At 38.3% G+C, this 18,856-nt stretch overlaps 1 protein-coding gene across 47 annotated transcripts in view; it reads right to left on the bottom strand.

Moving 5' to 3' along the window:
• Pbrm1 (polybromo 1) overlaps nucleotides 1–18,856 on the bottom strand; it is a 100,632-nt gene that overhangs the window by 74,091 nt on the left and 7,685 nt on the right. For all 47 annotated transcript variants that reach the window (XM_075988950.1, XM_075988976.1, XM_075988987.1 and 44 more), the window contains 5 exons: nucleotides 15,543–15,690; nucleotides 13,148–13,285; nucleotides 9,417–9,533; nucleotides 3,972–4,040; nucleotides 2,284–2,382 (listed from right to left, as the gene is read on the bottom strand). In XM_075988950.1, the coding sequence (XP_075845065.1) occupies nucleotides 2,284–2,382; nucleotides 3,972–4,040; nucleotides 9,417–9,533; nucleotides 13,148–13,285; nucleotides 15,543–15,690 (571 nt within the window). The remainder of the gene's footprint in view (nucleotides 1–2,283; nucleotides 2,383–3,971; nucleotides 4,041–9,416; nucleotides 9,534–13,147; nucleotides 13,286–15,542; nucleotides 15,691–18,856) is intronic.

Here is an 18,856-nt window from a genome sequence, read left to right as displayed (position 1 = left end):
AACTAAAACTTAAGGCACAGGAATAAACTCAGCATAAAATATGTACAAATAAAAGCTAACTGTAACTACCAACAGCAATGTTGAGTATTTTGGCCAGCATTCAGAAAAATCTAATGATTTTCTTAGTAGAAAGCTTTCTGAGCACCCTTTTCTAAATACCCAATGATATGTAGTACATCTCTGTGTAGCCCTGGCTGTCCTGGGGTTCACTCTGTATACCAGGCTGGCCTTGAATTTACAGAGATCCACCTGCCTCTGTCTCCTGAGTGCTGAGATTAACGGCACACACCACCACTGCCTGGCTAATCAAAGACATCTCTACAACCAACTATTCATTATTAGAACCAGAAAGCTTCTAAGGGGCAACTGCAAAGCAATCAGTTATTCAATATTATTTACTACATTTCAAAGAATGCTTTTTGTATTTATGAAGTTTAAATGCAAGGACTAAATAGTTATTTAAAAAACTGTATATTTAGATGAACAGAAGATTAAGAACCTAAGAATAAACGCTTTATCCATGGTTAACTGATTTTGAGTAAGGATGCAACACAATTCAATGGAGAAAGAATCATCTTTTAAAATAGTGTTGGGGGTAATAACCCATGCAAAAGAATGCATCTGAATGCCTACTTAACATACACAAAAACTAATTCAACCTAGATTCAGGATCTAAATGTAATACCTAAACTATAAAATTCTAAGAAGAAAATACAGGTGTAAATATTTTTTAACTTGGATTAGGTAATGATTTAATTGTTATGATGCCTAAAATATAAGCAAAAGAAAAAAAGAGAAAGATAAACTAGAATTCTTCAAAATTAGTGAAACCATGTCAAGATGAATTACTTTGAAGGGTGAAAAGACAAGAGAATGGGAGAAAGTATTTTAAAACTTGGAGAGATGGCTCAGCAGTTAAGAGCTCTGCCTGCTCTTCCAAAGGTCTTGAGTTCAGTTCCCAACAACCACAATGTGACTCACAACCACCTGTAATGAGATCTGGTGTCCTCTAGAGGAAGAGACCTGGTCAGTCATCCTCATCAATTTAGACCATGAAACCCAATATGGACAAGTCCAATGGAACTACCATATACAGGCTGCCCATGCATGCTTCAGCATTGCTAGGGCATAAATTTCATTTTTCATTTTAAAACAAACTGATAAGAATAGGATACCAACAATATAATTTTATTACATTTTTAATATAACTATTAAAATGACAGTGAAAATATAAGTAACCAAATTTTAAAAATGGGCAAAGAATCAAAATAGGCATTTCTCCAAAGAGGACAATATCATACACAAAAGGTCACTAAGTACATGAAAAGATATTCAATATATTAAAGAAAAGCAAATCAGGGGCTGGAGAGATGGCTCAGTGGTTAAGAGCATTGCCTGCTCTTCCAAAGGTCCTGAGTTCAATTCCCAGCAACCACATGGTGGCTCACAACCATCTGTAATGAGGTCTGGTGCCCTCTGCTGGCCTACAGACATACACACAGACAGAATATTGTATACATAATAAATAAATAAATATAAAAAAAAAAAAAAAAAAAAGAAAAGCAAATCAAAACTATAATACACTATGATACTCCCAAGTTTGCTGTAATAAAAACAAAATGAAAAGGATGTGTTTGGTAAGAATGTCGAAAAATTGCAGCATTTGAATACTGGCGATATGTAACACAGAAAAGTTGCTCGGGAAACACTTTGCGAATTCTTCAGTAAGATAACTACATAGTTACTGTATGACCAAGCAACTGCATTCCTAGGTATGTACCCAAGTATAGTGAAAATGTATGTCTACAAAAACTTATATATGTGAATACTCCTATTTATAATAGCTAAAAATGGAAATAACTAAAATGTCTAATAACTGATTTAAAGAAAAACATATGGTGCCATCTTTAAGAAAGACTATTAATGATCAATCAATCATGAAAAAGAGGCTAAGCATTGGCACACACACAAATCTTTAAACAGTATGTTAAACAAAGAAATTAGTCATAAAGGAATCCATGTTTTATGATGTCACTTACATGAAATTTCCAGAATAAACAAATACATAGAGACAGAAAAGTAGATGAAGGTTATTTACACTTTGAGAAATTATAGGCAAATGAAAATGAGCACTAATTTACTGGTATACTGGCTACACAACTCTGTAATACTAAACCCCTAAGTTCTATATTTTAAATGGATGGAATTTATGGTTATAATAAACACTGGAACTAAGTTAGTGTCTACTATCATCAATGAAAATAGCAACGACAAAACACTAACCTTGAATACTTGAGAACCAGGCTCATTATATGTTTTGGCATTTTTTGCTAGAAGATCTATATCTTTGGCCATTGCATGAACAGTTTTGTAGCTTCCATTCTATAGTAAACAACAAAATATAGCAATTTTTATTAATAAGAATTAGTCAATATAACCTTTAAAGAAAAAGACTTGCCAGGCAGTAGTGGTGCATTCCTTGATCTCTTGTGAGTTCAAGGCCATCCTGATCTACAGATCAAGTTCCAGAATAGGTTGGGGGAGGCGGGGGGGAGAAAAGAAAAGACAAAGAAAAAGACTATTTTTTATTTGTTTAGTTTTTCAAGACAGTTTCTCTGTAGCTTTGGAGCCTGTCCTGAAACTCGCTCTTGTAGGTACTACAGTCCAAAATGTCACTGGGAAATTTAATTGTAAATAATACCTAAAATTATCTTCCTTTTTATAGATTATTACCAGTACCTATTTATAAGTACAAACCAGAATCTATATTATTTTCATAAACAACTTACAATTTTTTTAAAAAAATCAAGTGAAGTTTATTTTATGAGGTTTATTTAGGTTTTATTTAACAAAAACAGTTTACTATGCACCAAACACTAAGTGCTATGTGAATATTAAAGTAAACTTCCTCTATTTACCAGATATTGAGGTAAAGTATAAAATCAGTTCTACTTGTGCCTAAGCTATTACACATTAAAGCTCATTCAACCCAAAATAATGCAAGGATACTCATATAGCTGCTTCAAATACTGAGGAAGGAACACACATACCAGGTAAAGGCATACGACTGATGGCCAGTACACAGAAATAAACAGGGTAAGTTCTGAAAAGCAGAGAAAGCAAATGAAGTGTAGTGGAGGGTGAGAAATGGTAAAGCTGAAGCACAGACTGCGCAGAGAAAAGACAAATAAGGAAATTGGGATAGCCAGGCTAAGGAAAACAGTTGGTGAGCAAAGCAACATCTGAACATCCATCTTATTTGGAAGGACTCTCATAGGTGAGAGGGGGCCATGAGACTGAGCATTGGTTGCTTTGCCAACAGCCTAGCAGCAAGGCCAAGGAAAATCCCCATGTGTCAGCTAATTCACAGTTTAGATCTCGGAATGACTAAGTCAAGAAAGGCAGGATTCCTCCCTGACTTCTGTGAGGTCTAGCACCAGACCATAAAGCAACCATGGCTCCTGGTAACAAACAGTAGCAATGGGACTAGTACCACAAAGAAGCTGTCACAACTCTTTCACTACAACTCTGAGTTCTGTCTGTTTCCCAGAGAGCATTTTCCTTGGGGAAAAAAAGGAACACACACACCAGGCAAAGGACACATGGACAAGTACCTATTTTCATTAACCTTACAGTCAACTATCTATTATTCTAAGTAATTTTCATTCGAATATATCATAAAGTGATTTAGAAGAGGGTAAAAATCAACAAAGCTTTTATTGTCAATGTCATAATCAGAAATGTCTACAACCAATCCCACTTATTTAGCTATTTATTTATTCATTCATTTACTGACAAGAGATTGAACCTTAGGCCCTTGAACCTAAGCTACACTCGTCTCCTAAAATACAATAAAAAAAACCCCCACAATTAGAAGAAAGAAATATCTATTATTTTACTTTCTAAAATCTCCTAAGTATGCAAGCTGATCTCCTAAGTATGCACATGATTACATATGTTCACCTTCATACCTGTATTCTCTGGGCAATGGTCTTGAGATCTATAGGCTCCTTAATTATTGCATAATAGTCTGGATATTGCTGCAAGACAAAAACAGGTATGGTCAATAATCTAAAGCACTCAGAAGGTAAGTCTGTTCTTCAACCAGAAAACTGAGAAACTTAATGAAATCCATGGTGAAAGCATACTGAAAAAGAATTGTGTTTTTTCTTTCTTTTCTCTTTTTCAAGGAAAATGAGACAGGGTTGTTGGAGAAGGCTTGGCCCATTAGCTCTAGCTTCTTATTAGTTAACTCTTATATTCATTTAACCCATTTCTATTAATCTGTATATTGCCACGTGGCTGTGGTTTACCAGATAAGGTTCCCAGTGTTTATCTCCAGTGGTTCCACGGCTTCTCTCTAGCTCCGCCTTCCTCCTCCCATGCTATAGGCAAAGCCAGTTTCTTTATTCATTAACCATGAAAAGCAACACATAGACATAAGGACCTCCCACACCAGAGGGTGTCACTGAAAAATTTAGGGTAGCCTCAAACTCTTAAAATTCTTCTGCCTCAACTTCCCATTTGGCTGGAATATTAGGACCACATGACCAGACCTAGTTCTTAAGTTTGGGATGGACTCAAGCTTTTCATATTTGCAACACAACATTGGCATACACAATATTCATGTTGAACAACCATGAGATTTGAATTTGAACTCTTCCTCCTTCCCTCAAAGTATTTTAAAGACATTTAAGATTTTGTAGCATAGGTGAGATACACCTGTGGTATTTATCTAATCTGAGCTCATCTCAAGAAACAGGCACACTAAGGAATGTCCTTGTAGCTTTCATGATGCTTCTCATGCTCACTACTCTCAGGCTCTTCTATAAGTTTTACTTCTTGAAATAAATAATTGAAGTTGACCAAAATCCAAAAGTAGTTTGCTCTTTTTATAAGTCTTTAACACTTCTGAAATTAAAATATAATTACTCAGAGACTGAAACGGTAGGATTTGTTTGTGACAAGTCTAGGTAATATAGTAAAAATTTATACCAAAATAACAAAAATAAGTAATATTTAACATAAATAATAAGGATAAACTGTTAAATTATACTATTATGCAGCAGAGTAACAAAACCAAAAAGAGCACATGAGTTTGGGACCAACTCAATCAAAACAATCAGAAAATCTGCTCCATCTCCCTCCCCCCTCACACCAATAATCTTTTTTTAAAAGCAAACCTTTGGGGGCTGGATAGATGGCTCCAAACTTAAGAGCACTTGATGCTCTTGCAGAGAACCCAGATTTGATTCCCCGTACCCACATGGTGGCTCCAAACCATCTCTAACTCCAGTTCAGAGGATCTAACACACTCTCCTCTCTTCCACAGTCACTAGGTACACAAGGCACATAGACAGACACACAGGCAAAAGGCCTCTACTCATATTAAATTTTAAAAAAAAGCCATCTTCCAGTCAAGTAAAATTACAAATTATGCTTTCTGTTGAGGCCATGAAGAATATCACTTGGCTAACTTTAGTGATGTGGGATTCCCCTCCGTATGCTGTGAATATGATTTATTACCATTGGTTAAAAAAGAAGTTGCTTTGGTCTATGGCAGGGTAGAATATAGCCAGACTGTAAGAGATATATAGAGAGAGTAGGTGGAGTCAGAGAGATGCTACACCATGTAGCTGCTGAAGGAGAAAGATGCTGGAACCTTACTGGTAAGCCACAGTCTTGAAGTGATAAGCAGATTAATAGAAATGGGTTAATTTAAGATGTAAGAGTTACTTAATAAGAAGCCTGAGCTAATAGGCCAAACAGTGTTGTAACTAATATAGTTTGTATGTGATTATTTGAGTCTAAGTGGCTGGGAAACCAACGTGCAGTCTCCATTTACAAATGGAGCCAAACGTGGAGAATTACATCCACATAAAACCTGAGAGAGCTTGGGAAGGAATTCTAGACAAAAAAGAACAGAGTTAGGCATGGCTTCTTGGTAGCAGCATTTTCTTGGGTGGGCTCTGTTTGCTGGAGGCAAGCAGAGGTACAGCTCCTTTAAAAGAAAGCTTCTTGACTCAGCATTAGTAGCAAAAAAATGCATGGCTTCTTTAACCATGGTTCCTGGTTCCTGCTGGAAGCATGAACTTTGACTCTTTCGGGTGGTCCTGCACTTAAATGTGGTTCCTGAGCAGTATGTCACAAATTGCTTAAAGGCGACAAAGACCCGCTATGTCTCTAGAGCTAGGATGGTAAGCATGATTTGCAGAGGCGGCAAACATACAGCCAACATGCTGGACTGGGCAGAGACAACAGGCAAAGCTGCTTGTCAATCCTAGCCTTGTCCGCTTAGCATTCTTTCTCCCTCTCCTTCTTCCTTCCTTCCTTCCTTCCTTCCTTCCTTCCTTCCTTCCTTCCTTCCTTCCTTCCTTCCTCCCTCCCTCTCTCCCTCCCTCTTTCTTTCAAACTCCCCCCCCCCCCGCCTCCCTGTGAGACAGGGTTTCTCTATAGCTTTGGAGCCTGTCCTGGAACTAGCTGTTGTAGACCAAGTGGCACCACCACCACCAGGCCTCTATTAGAGGTCTTTTAAGTCTGAGTCTGTCCTATTGTGTATCATAAATCCTTGCCTGACCAGGAGCATTTTTTTTTCTTTTGAAATAAGTAAGTGGGGGCAGTGGTGGCACACACCTTTAATCCCAGCACTCGGGAGGCAGAGGCAGGCAGATCTCTGTGAGTACAGGCCAGCCAGGTCTACAGGAGCTAGTTCCAGGACAAAGCTACAGAAGTTCTCCAAAGCTACAGAAAAACCCTGCCTTGAAAAACAAAAACAAAAAAAACCCTCTAAACAAGACATAGTGTATTTAAAAAATGTACGTAGGCTTAGGAGAGAGAAGAAAAAGAATATAGACAGTTATAAAAAGAAGTAAAGTTTTTAAAGAGACAGTAAAAGTAATATAAAAGAGTCAGACATTCATAGATAAAAGGAATAAAAATAAATACTAAAAGGTAACAAAATAAAAAATAAGCCACATAAAGATGAAAAATACAGAGTCTGAATTATGCATATTATTGTGTTTTCTTTGAATTTTTTGATGGCAGAGAGACATTTGATTCTGGGAGCTGCTAAATTAAACCAACGTAAAGATATCATGACTTCAAATTTTGAGTCTAAGGATATGTTACTTTGGAAAATTGGTTCTACTTCTGTTTCCACAGAAGAATCTGTGGATTCCTTCCAGGCTAATGTGGTTTGATGGAACAAGACCCCCTGAAAGGTCTCTGTGAACCCTAAAATATTTTACCCAACATATAGTAGGAAGTGGTTTGGAAAAAACAATGCCCAAATTCCCAAAATGGTTGTTTATAAATGTTTGTTTCCCTTTTCCTGTAAGAGGCCAGAGGTGACCTGTGAAGATGGTTCGCTACTCTCTTGACCCAGAAAACCCTACAAAATCATGCAAATCGAGAGGATCAAACCTTAGAGTTCACTTTAAGAATACCCGTGAAAGGGCCCAGGCCATCAAGGATATGCAAATTCAAAAATCCACCAAGCATCTAAAAGATGTCACTTTGAAGAAGCAGTGTGACGGTACACGGGTGAAGTTGGTAGGTAGGTGCGCCCAGGCCAAACAGTGGGGCTGGACACAGGGTCAGTGGTCAAATAAGAATGCAGAATTTTTGCTGAACATGCTTAAAAATGCAGAGAGCAATGCTGAACTGCAGGGTTTAGATATAGACTCTCTAGTCATTGAACACGTCCAGATAACAAAGCACCTATGATGCGCTGACGAACTTACAGAGCTCATGGCCAGATTAACCCTTTTATGAGCTCCTCATGCCACATCAAGATGATCCTCACTGAAAAGGAACAGATTGTTCCAAAGCCAGAAGAGGAGGCTGCACAGAAGAAAAAGATATCCCAGAAGAAACTGAAGAAACAAAAACTTATGGCACGGGAACAAATTCAACATGAAATAAATGCAGACAAAAGTAAAAATAGATAAACAAATAATGTTTGTTTTCATTTAAAGAGAGATATAATAAAGAGATGAATACTTTGGTATGGAACTTAGTCTACTGATACAAATTTAAGGTGAGTTTTGTTATACGTATATTTCTTCTCTTGTTTAGTGTATTGTTTATACAGCTCATTGAAACATGTAATATATTAAAATTATGGATTAATAGTTATTTATAATAGTCAAACTGTAGTCTTGTTAGTAAGGTTTTCTACAGAGATATATTTCAGTTAAATAATCTTCAACACTTCAAAGACCTACAGAATATGGCACTTAAAATGTTTTAAGAACCTAAGACTTTTCTTGACAGTAAGACGTGTCTGCTCTGGCAGCACCAATTACTTCAAGAGGACGATGGGCATCAAAGAGGCTCCTTATGGAGTTTGGTAGCCATTTGGGCAAGAAAACTGATCCTGGACTGCTTAAAGGTATGCTTGACATGCAGGACCCACAGAAAAATGACTGGTAAACTTGCCTAAAGATGAGACGGTCCTTCGGGGTTCCTGCTTCATGAAAGAGTCTGCCAGATATTCTGCAGGACACAGAAGAAAGTGACTGACAAATTGCCAAATATAGGCGAAACAGTCTTTCAAATTTTCTGCTTCATGGAAAAGTCTGCCAGATACTATGGGCCTGTAGGTTCAAGATGGATGTCCCAACATTACAGAAGAACTTTGGGTGACTGTCCAGGCAGCAGGATGTCTGTAAATTCTAGAGTTTTGGAAGTTGCTTATAATGCACTCCCTGTTTACTTGGGTAATATATCTCTCTGGGGTCTTTGAAGAGTTGAAGACAGTTATAGTCTTCCTTAGTTATGATAAAAGATATCTGTTTTATTATATGTAGTTTTACTTTGTTAAAGTTAAAACCTTCCTTTTTATTTAGACAGAAAAGGGGAGATGATGTGGGATTCCCCTCTGTATGCTGTGAATATTATTACCATTGGTTAATAAAGAAGTTGTTCTGGTCTATGGCAGGGCAGAATATAGCCAGGCTGGAAGAGATATAGAGAGAGAATAGACAAAGTCATAAAGATGCCATGTAGCTGCCAAAGGAGAATGATGCTGGAACCTTACCGGTAGGCCACAGCCTTGTGGTAATACACAGATGAATAGAAATTGGTTAATTTAAGATATAAGAGTTACTTAATAACAATCTTGAGCTAAACTGGACAGTGGTGGCACACTCCTTTAATCCCAGCACTCGGGAGACAGAGGCAGGTAGATATCTATGAGTTCAAGGCCAGCCTGCAAACAGCATTGTAATTAATATCATTTCTGTGTGATTACTTGGATCTGGGCAGCTGAGAAACCAATGTGCAGTCCCCATCTACATTACTTAACCTGCAGCACTTAACCTTTAATCTTATTTTACTTATTAGTATCTAATAAAATTCTTAAAGTACTTAAAAATAAATACTTTAATTCATTTATCATTGATCATATCTCTTACCACTTTGGAAGGCAGTTTCTGAAAAAGTTCACTGATGAGCCGTCCTGATGGATTTGTGGCTACAACTATGGCTTCAAGAAGCTGCTCTAGGACCTCCTTTAGGTAACCTGGAGAAGACTAGAGGGCAAAGAGGGACAGGGAGAGAAACAAATCCATACATAAGTGCCAAATAGGAAACAATTTTTAAGATTACAAAGCTAATTCTAAAGAGCAACTATTGCACAATATTTATCCTAAGTTCAAGTTTCAAGAGTACATTAGAAATGCTCTAGTGTAGGCACAAGCTTGTGCCTAAGAAAGACTAAGTGAACTTGTGAAGCTCTTTGAAATATTTCTGTAATTAAGTCTCCTGGATCAGGTCCTACAATGAATCTTAAATTTGTAATAAACATTGTAAAATAAAAGTAGCATATATGTGAATGTGGAAATTCATATCCTTAAAACTAGAGAAAACATGCCCCATAATAATACTTGACTACTCTGTTCCTCATAGCTCCTCAAATTAAGTAAAAATCTATTGGACCTTCCTTGTTACCTAGTCTCTCTGGGTCTGTGAATTGTAGCACAGTTATCCTTTACTTTACAGTCCGGGGGAATGTATGTGTGTGTGTGTGTGGGGGGGTGACACACATGGTTCTCCCTGAGAAGGAGAAATAGAAGAGATCTTATGGGTAAACTGGGGGATGGTGGAATGGGAACATGAGGGATTGAATTGAGGGGAGGATGAAGAGGAAGAGTACTGAAAGAAACGACCTAAAAGGGGGGAAATTTCAGGGTCAAATACAGTCCTGATGCAAGAGAAACTCCCAGGAATCTACAAGGATGATCCCAGCTAAGATTCCTAGCAACAGTGGATACATAGCTTGAACTGGTCATCCTGTGACCAGGCAAGACTTCCGATGGAGGGACTGGGACACCAACTAGCCAAACAATCTTTCACCCACAGTCTGTCCTGCCTATGGGATGTGCTGGGCTAAGGGTGGCAGATTGCTGGAGTGGTCAACCAATGACTGGTCCAGCCTGAGACCCATGCCGTAAGAGTGAACCCACCCCTGACACTGCCTAAAGTGCTAGGACCCAGAGGTTGGATGACCCAGAGGCCTAGGATAGAACCAACCACGATTGGAGAAAAAAGTCAGCATATGATGCCTAACAATATTTTGCTATACTCATAGACTGAGACTCAGAGAGCCTCCATCCAGTAACTTATAGAAAACAGATGCAGAGACCCACAGTCAAACATTAGGCTGAGCTCAGGGAATCCTGATGAAGAGAGGGAGGAGGGATTGTATGAGCCAGAAGGTTCAAGGATATCACATACACACACACACAAAAAAAAAACCCCACAGAAACAACTAACCTGGGCTCATAAGAGCTCAGAGTCTGAACCAACAATCAGGGAGCCTGCATGGGACTCTCTACATATATGTGACAGTTGTATAACTTGGTCTACTTATGGGACTCAGGGGCTGTCCATAAGGCTTTGGCTAGCTTTTGGAAACCTATTCCTCATACTGGGTTGCCTTGCTCAGTCTTAATACAAGGGGAAGTGCTTAGTCTTACAGCAACCTGATATGTCACGCTTTGTTGATGCCCATGGGAGGCCTGTCCCTTTCTGAACAGAAACAGAGGAGGAATAAGTAAAATAAATAAAATGATTTATGTTCTAATTAAAATTTTGTAGCAGAACAAAATAAGACAATTTTACCTTAAATAAAAACTAGGAGCTAAAAAATGCCTTCCCCTTTCAAAAAAAAAACCCATATGTATATATATATATATATTTTCTTTTTAAAGCCCAGGATTTTCAACAAATATGAACATGCAAGATTTCTCCATTTTTTAGGCCGGGCATCAGTGATGGCGCATGCCTTTAACTCCAGCACTCAGGAGGCAGAGGAGACGCATCTGTGTGAGTTCAAGGCCAGCTTGTTCTACAGAGCAAGTTCCAGGACAGGCTCCAAAGTTACATAGAGAAACCTGTCTCAAAAGACAAACAAAAATATTTCTATTTCTCATCATTTATGCAAATGAAAAAAAGACAGGCAAGTCCTTTGTTGAGATGAATTTCAGCAGGAAAGGTCAAGAAATGAGAGAGGGTAGAAGGGAACCAAAAAACCCAAAATGCATTGTTTACATGTATGAAAGTATCAAAAATAAAAAAATTTACAAGGCTAAGTTCTAAATTTTATTTTCTGGCTATAGAAAGGCTGGGGCTTCAGCAAGCCACATTCTGCTAATTAATTATTTGCCTTCTTGGGTACTTGGAACACAACTGGTACACAGACATACATGTAGGCAAACACCTACACACATAATTTCTTAAAATTTTTTCAGCCAGGCGGTGGTGGTGCACATTTTTAAACCTAGCACTTGGGAGACAGAGGTAGGCGGATCTCTGTGAGTTCGAGGGCAGCCTGGTCTTACAGAGTGAGTTCCAGCACAGCCAGCGTTGTTACACAGAGAAATCCTGTCTTGAAAAACCAATCCAAACCAAACAAATAAGAAAACAAGTAAAAATTTATTTCTAGGGGACTGGAGAGATGGCTCAGTAGTTAAGAGGACTAGCTGTTCTTCCGGAGGACCTGAGTTCAATTCCCAGCAGCTCACAACTGTCTTTAACTCCAGTTCCAGGAGATCTGACACCCTCACAGAGACAAACATGCAGGCAAAATACCAAAGCACAAAAAATAAAAATAAGTAATTTAAAAAGAAAAAAACTATTTCTAAGCACAGGTAACAGCAACTGTAAAATTTCTGAGTTCAGAACACACGTGGCATGCCCTAAGATCACACAGTAAATAGTGATTTATTAAAATATTCCTGCCGGGCTGTGGTGGCGCACGCCTTTAATCCCAGCACTCGGGAGGCAGAGGCAGGCGGATCTCTGTGAGTTCGAGGCCAGCCTGGTCTACAAGAGCTAGTGCCAGGACAGGCTCGAAAGCTACAGAGAAACCCTGTCTCGAAAAACTAAAAAATAAATAAATAAAATAAAAAATAAATAAAAAATATTCCTGACAGCTGCTTACAGAGACTTTTATCAGGCATCACTATTAAGTCTATTTAATTCTTTTAAAGATACTGACAAAATACCTGGCAAGTACAATTTTTCTTCAATTTTATCTTTTTCTCCCTCACCCTCTTTTCCAGATACTGGCCAAAAGACTAAGCATCTCTCCTAGACACTTTGGCCGTTTTCACTCTTCTCTGAAGGTCCTCTCCCTTTATGCCATGCAGCCACTTGTCAACCTCCCTACAAAATGAATGACTTTCTTTCTTCTTCTCTTCCACTTACCTCCTCCCAGTAGCTGCCAAGATCTCCAGCTTGTTTGTTGTTTCTCCTCTCAGTTCTAACTGTCCTCTAGCTTGAAAAAATAAGGCATTCCTAACTAAGGCGATTCACCCAGCTCTTCCAAACTTTAATCACAACACTACCTACACTTACCCACTATTTTAATCTAGCAATACTGAATTGAACTAGCCCTTGAAAATACCATGATTTTTAAAACTGAGCAGGAAATATGCATTAATATAAACAGTTTATAAAAACACCCATGAATAACACTGAGTAACATTGTCCAGGATGTTTAAAATTACACGAAACTGGAGTGAGGTTCTCTAACTTAATGTTCACTTACCCTCTCAACTACCAATACAACTTCCCACAACAGCCCAGAAAAATTAGTTATCCCTACTTCCCAAGCTATCCATGCTGCTACATGCACACTTACGCCTTCAGTTCCTTGATTGTCTTGTGCATCTTCATCATCATCTTCATCATCTGCTTCTCCTTTTTGAACAAATTCATTTCTTGTTCGAAGGTACAAATCCCAGAGTTTACAAGCAGCTTTATATTCAGGGGACTCTGGCTATGTATCCATTAGCAAAGAGAAGAGAAAGGAACATTACTTTTATTGGTAATGGCTAGTTTTAAAGAATCCTGTTCAACAGAGATTGGTATTTTGAGGCAAATTTGAAAATATAATTATTACAATTATTTCAAAAAATTCTTTTTTTTTTTTTGGTTTTTTTCGAGACAGGGTTTTGCTGTAGTTCTATAGCCAGTCCTGGAACTAGCTCTTGTAGACCAGGCTGGCCTCGAACTCACAGAGATCCGTCTGCCTCTGCCTCCCGAGTGCTGGGATTAAAGGCGTGAGCCACCACCACCCGGCGTTATTTCAAAATTCTTATGATTAGAAGATACACAGGACTTCATTAACTTTCTAAAAAAAAAAAAAAAAAAGTGCATTTTAAGGGCATTCTTGAATAAATTTACAGAGATACTTGAGGCAGAAGACAAATGATTTGTTAACTTAAAATTAATTACTAATAATAAGAAAGTCACTATAAAAGAAATAACTGATGAAATTGCTTCTATTTTATAACAGACTAACAGTAAACTTCAAAAAGACCCACATTGGAGCATTGGACTGAGCTCCCAAGGTCCAAATGTGAAGCAGAAGGAGGGAGAACATGAGCAAGGAAGTCAGGACCGTGAGGGTTGCACCCACCCACTGGGACAGTGGGACTGATCTAACGGGAGCTCACCAAGGCCAGCTGGACTGGGACTGAAAAAGCATAGGATAAAACTGGACTCTCTGAACATGGCGGACAATGAGGGCTGCTGAGAAGCCAAGGACAATGGCACTGGGTTTTGATCCTACTGCATGTACTGGCTTTGTGGCAGCCTAGCCTGTTTGGATGCTCACCTTCCTAGACCTGGATGGAGGGGGGAGGACCTTGGACTTCCCACAGAGCAGGGAACCCTGACTGCTCTTCGGACTGGAGAGGGAGGGGGAGAGGAAGCGGGGAAGAGGCAGAAATTTAAAAAAAAAAAAAGTATAAAAAAATACCTAAATACACAAAAGCAGAAAAGGGTTTCAAAGAAACAAAGATGAGAGGAAAGTCTAATGAAAGAGCTGTGCTGGTCTGAAGGAAAACAGCTCTCCTAGGCTCACAGAAAGTGGCACTATTGGAAGTGTGGCCTTGTTGGAGGAAATGTGTCACTGGAGTTGGGAATCTGAGGTTCAGACACTCAAGCCAGTCCCAGTGTCATTTGCTTCCTGTTGCCCACAGATCCAGATGTAGGACTCTCAGTTACCTCTCCAGATATTTGAAACGTAATTTAAAAACGGTTAGCATTCAAAATACTTTTAATTCCCAGAACATAAAAATAAAGAGACAATAGAAGAAATACAGGCAAAATATTTGAGGAATCTATGAAAGAAATGAAGCAAAAATGCCTAAAAAAAAAATCACATGAATGATGTCTCTTTACTAATCAAAGAAATGCAAGCCAGGAATATTTGCAATGCAAGTAAGAGACCAGCCAGTCTTGGTTACCTATTGAGATCTTGCCTCAAGAAAACAAAACAAAGCTGGGAGGTGGCGGCACACACCTTTAATCCCAGCACTTGGGAGGCAGAAGCAGATGGATCTCTGTGAGTTCGAGGCCAGCCTGGTCTACAAGAGCTAGTTCCAGGACAGGAACCAAAGCTACAGAGAAACCCTGTCTCGAAAAACCAAAAGAAAAAACAAAACAAAACAAAAAATTAAAAAATTTCCCCCAATCAACTATTCTAACAAAAATCAAAACAATAATAAAAGAAGACAGAAGAAACTACTCCTTATCTGAATGATTGCTAAATATTAAAAAGCTAGCTAGGGGCTACAAAGATACCTCAGCGGTTTAGAGTAATAACTGATCTTACAAAGGACCAGTTTGGTTCCAAGCATTCACACAACAGCTCACAACTATCTGGAACTCGCTTTAGAGGATCTGATGCGCTCTCTTCCAGCCTCTGGGCATTACACATACACGATGTACTTATACACATATAGGCAAAATATGCATACACATTATATGTGTATAATATAATATGTATAATATAGAACGTATATCTTTTCTAAGTATATATATAAAGATGTACATATTAAACAATCACTAGACATGGTGGCCTACACCTATAATTCTAGTACTTTGAAAATGGAAGCAAGAGGATCAGAAGCTCAAGGTCAGCCAATATCTATATAGTACTCCCCAATAAAATAAAAATTAAAAATTTAAAAGATAAAAAAACAGACAACTATAAAATTTGATACTTTCCAAATCTGATGTTTTCTTACCTTATAATAGGCCTTTGCATTGTTAAAAAGCAACTGGAAGTCTGCAGTAAGCACATTAACGTCATCATACTCTTCCATTTTAAGTTTCTGTTGGATTTTCATCAAGTCAATGGGCTGAGAAACCACTTCATAATAGTCTGGTTGATTTCTGTTATAATTTAAATATCTTTTAATGACATTAATTCAAAACAAATAAAGTTTTATTTCAAAACTATCTGTGTAATATTCAACATACCAAGCAACAAATCTAATTAGAATTTTACCAAGAAACTTTATTACTAGACCTCATTACTAGAGCTAAAAAGAAATAACGAAAGCAAGGCACAGATGTGTTCTCTTTTCAAAATATGTATAGTCATACAAAAAAAAATCTAAGTTAACATCAATGATCAACTTTATATGCTAAGTATCTAATGTTAAAGTTACCAGAACTAAATCCATGCCATGGTTTCCTCTAGGAAAATGATTTACATTTCCTTATTTTCAAAGTGGCTCAAAACAAAATCCAAAGCTCTTTATAAAAACTACACAATGAGCCAAGTGTAATGGCACATACTTTTAATCCCAACACTGAAGGCAGAGACAGGTGGATCTCTGTGAGTTTGAGGCCAGCCTGGTCTACAAGACCTAGTTCCAGGACTACATCAAAACCCTGTCTTGAAAAACCAAACCAACAAAACAAAACAAAATAAAAAACTGTCAGAGTTTAGCATAGGTGATGTGGCAGTAGCTCACTCCATTTTACCAGATGGCACATGGTTTTGTCTTGTTCTAATTACTCTGACAGAATTACCTCTGATCATGGCAGTGCCTGCCAGGCTTCTCTACTGTTTCATTTGTACTTTATGGGGAAATACCTTCAGAAAACCCATTCCAAATCATAGTTTCAATTTACTCAATTATTATGTTCATATGGATTTCTGAGTTCCCACTATACAAAATGGGTTAAAGACTACTATGACAATTACGATTATTGTTTTTGAGACAGGGTCTCCCCAGGTTGTGCTGAATCTCATCATGTAGAATGGCCTTGACCTCAGACAGAATCACCTGCCTCTCAATGCTACCACACATGGCCTATGTTAATATCAAACTGCTTTAATGTCTGGCTGGTGGGTATCCTTTTAAGGTATTTTCTATGTTTTGTATTCATTTTTTCATGTTTTGAGATAGGTTTTTCGAGACAGGGTTTCTCTGTCTAACAGTCCTGGGTATCCTAGAACTCACACTGTAGACCATACTGGCCTTGAACTCACAGAGATTCACCTGCCTCTGAAGGCATGCACCACCACCACCCAGTGTTAAAACTACTTCCAGGGGGCTGGAGAGATGACTCAGAGGTTAAGAGCACTGGCTATTCTTCCAGAGGACCTGAGTTCAATTCCCAGCAACCATATGGTAGCTCACAAACACCTGTAATAAGATCTGGTGCCCTCTTCTGACATGTTGTATGTATAATTAATAAATAAATAAATAAATCTTTTTTAAAAAACAACAACAAAAAAAACTACTTCCAGCTCTTCTGGAGGAATACTATTTAGTGGCTCATATCAGAGAAGAACAGCAAAGAACCATCTTGGCCTGATACTGATATAGACAGGTGGTACTTAAAGACTTTCTCAGAATGAGCATTAAGACCTTGATAATTTGATATCCAAGATGGCTTTCATTTGGGCCAAGAGTTTATTCTTTCTTGCTACTATTGGACCAAAACATCCTTTCATGCTTGTAGGTAGACAACATCTGTAAGCAACTGAGTCTCTACTAAGGACATGGACCTGAAGAAGTAAGCAAAGTAGTGCTTCTTAATTCTAGAATTACCATACTGACCAAAAAAAAAGGGGGGTGGGGATGGATCATACAATATTATCAAAACAGAGATCCTTTTCTTTCAAAATGCATGGCTTTACACATATTTTCACTAAAATTAAACAGGCACAATAGTATAAAAGGGTTGGGACTGTAGCTCAGGCTTAAAAGTGTTTGCCTAGCATATACAAAGCCCTAGGTTCATTTACCAGTACTGTAAAAGCCAACAAACAACAAAAATAAAAAGTATGATCTAGACTCAACAACACCATTCGTGTTTTTATAAACCCACCCAGACTTTTCTTCACAGGAATATGCAAACAAAACTTAACATAAATAGTGCTGTGTAGTACACCTTCTTTTGTAACAGCTTTTCTCCTTCTAAAATAAGAAAAGACACCTTGACATAATACAACCACAGAGAACAAAGATCAATTAATGTTTAAGCCAGAACACTAAGAAACACTAACCTTGATGTACAGGACCTGCTAACTACTTCAAAGCCACTTTCCCTTCTCAGAGGATGATGGCATTTGAATACACAGACCATATTTCCCAGTCCTACTACAGTTACGCTTTAGCCAACACAAACGCTAAGGTGTGTCATGTTCAGCTTACATCCCTAATGCAGCCTCCCTTTCCCTGCCATCTGAGGGTCGTTATAGCGAATCACCTTGGATCATGATGATACCCCAAGGACAGAAGAACAGGGACATACACAACATGTCCCTGAAGACTCTGCCAGGCAGGTCTTCCAACACAAAAGAAATTTCTCTTTTGTTTCAACCACTGCTACAAGAAAACAAACCTTAATACATTCTAAAGTTATCAAAATAAAGTCTCAAAAGAGATTCACAGCCAGTGTGGTGGTGGTTCATACCTGTAAACCTAGCACTCAGGAGGCTGAGGCATAAAACACTGAAAAAACATGTGAGTCACTTAGGCATAAGGCTCATATCTTAAAAACTGCAAGGTAACAGTAGTCCAGCTTCCACAGTCTGCACCTGCACTTCTCAGTACTAGTGGGCTGGTAGAAAGCAGCAAGCAGAGGGGTATACATTTTTCCTTAATATTTTATTTTTAATTATGTGTACATGTGTCAGTGTGGGTTTGCGCATGTTAAGCACAGTGTCCAGAACAGGATGCCAGAAGAGGAAGTCAAATCACCTAAAGCTGAAGTTACAGGTGGTTCTGAGCTGCAGCTGCCTGACATGAGTCCTCTGAAGGGCAGTATACTTCCGTAATCCCTAAACTATCTATCTCTCCAGACCCCAGGGCATACCTTTCCTATGAGGAGTTTTATGTAACATAATGGTTAAGAACACAGGCATCATGGAAAACATGAGTTTTAAGTCGGGCAGTGGTGGCACACGCCTTTAATCCTAGCACTCGGGAGGCAGAGGAAGGCGGATCTTTGTGAGTTCCAGGCCAACCTGGTCTACAAGAGCTAGTTCCAGGGAAATCCTGTCTCGGAAAAAAAAAAAAAAAAAGAAAGAAAAACATGA

The sequence above is a fragment of the Microtus pennsylvanicus genome, chromosome 10 (assembly GCF_037038515.1).
Source record: "Microtus pennsylvanicus isolate mMicPen1 chromosome 10, mMicPen1.hap1, whole genome shotgun sequence".
Lineage (NCBI taxonomy): Eukaryota > Metazoa > Chordata > Mammalia > Rodentia > Cricetidae > Microtus > Microtus pennsylvanicus.
This window is presented reverse-complemented; position numbering and strand designations above follow the sequence as displayed.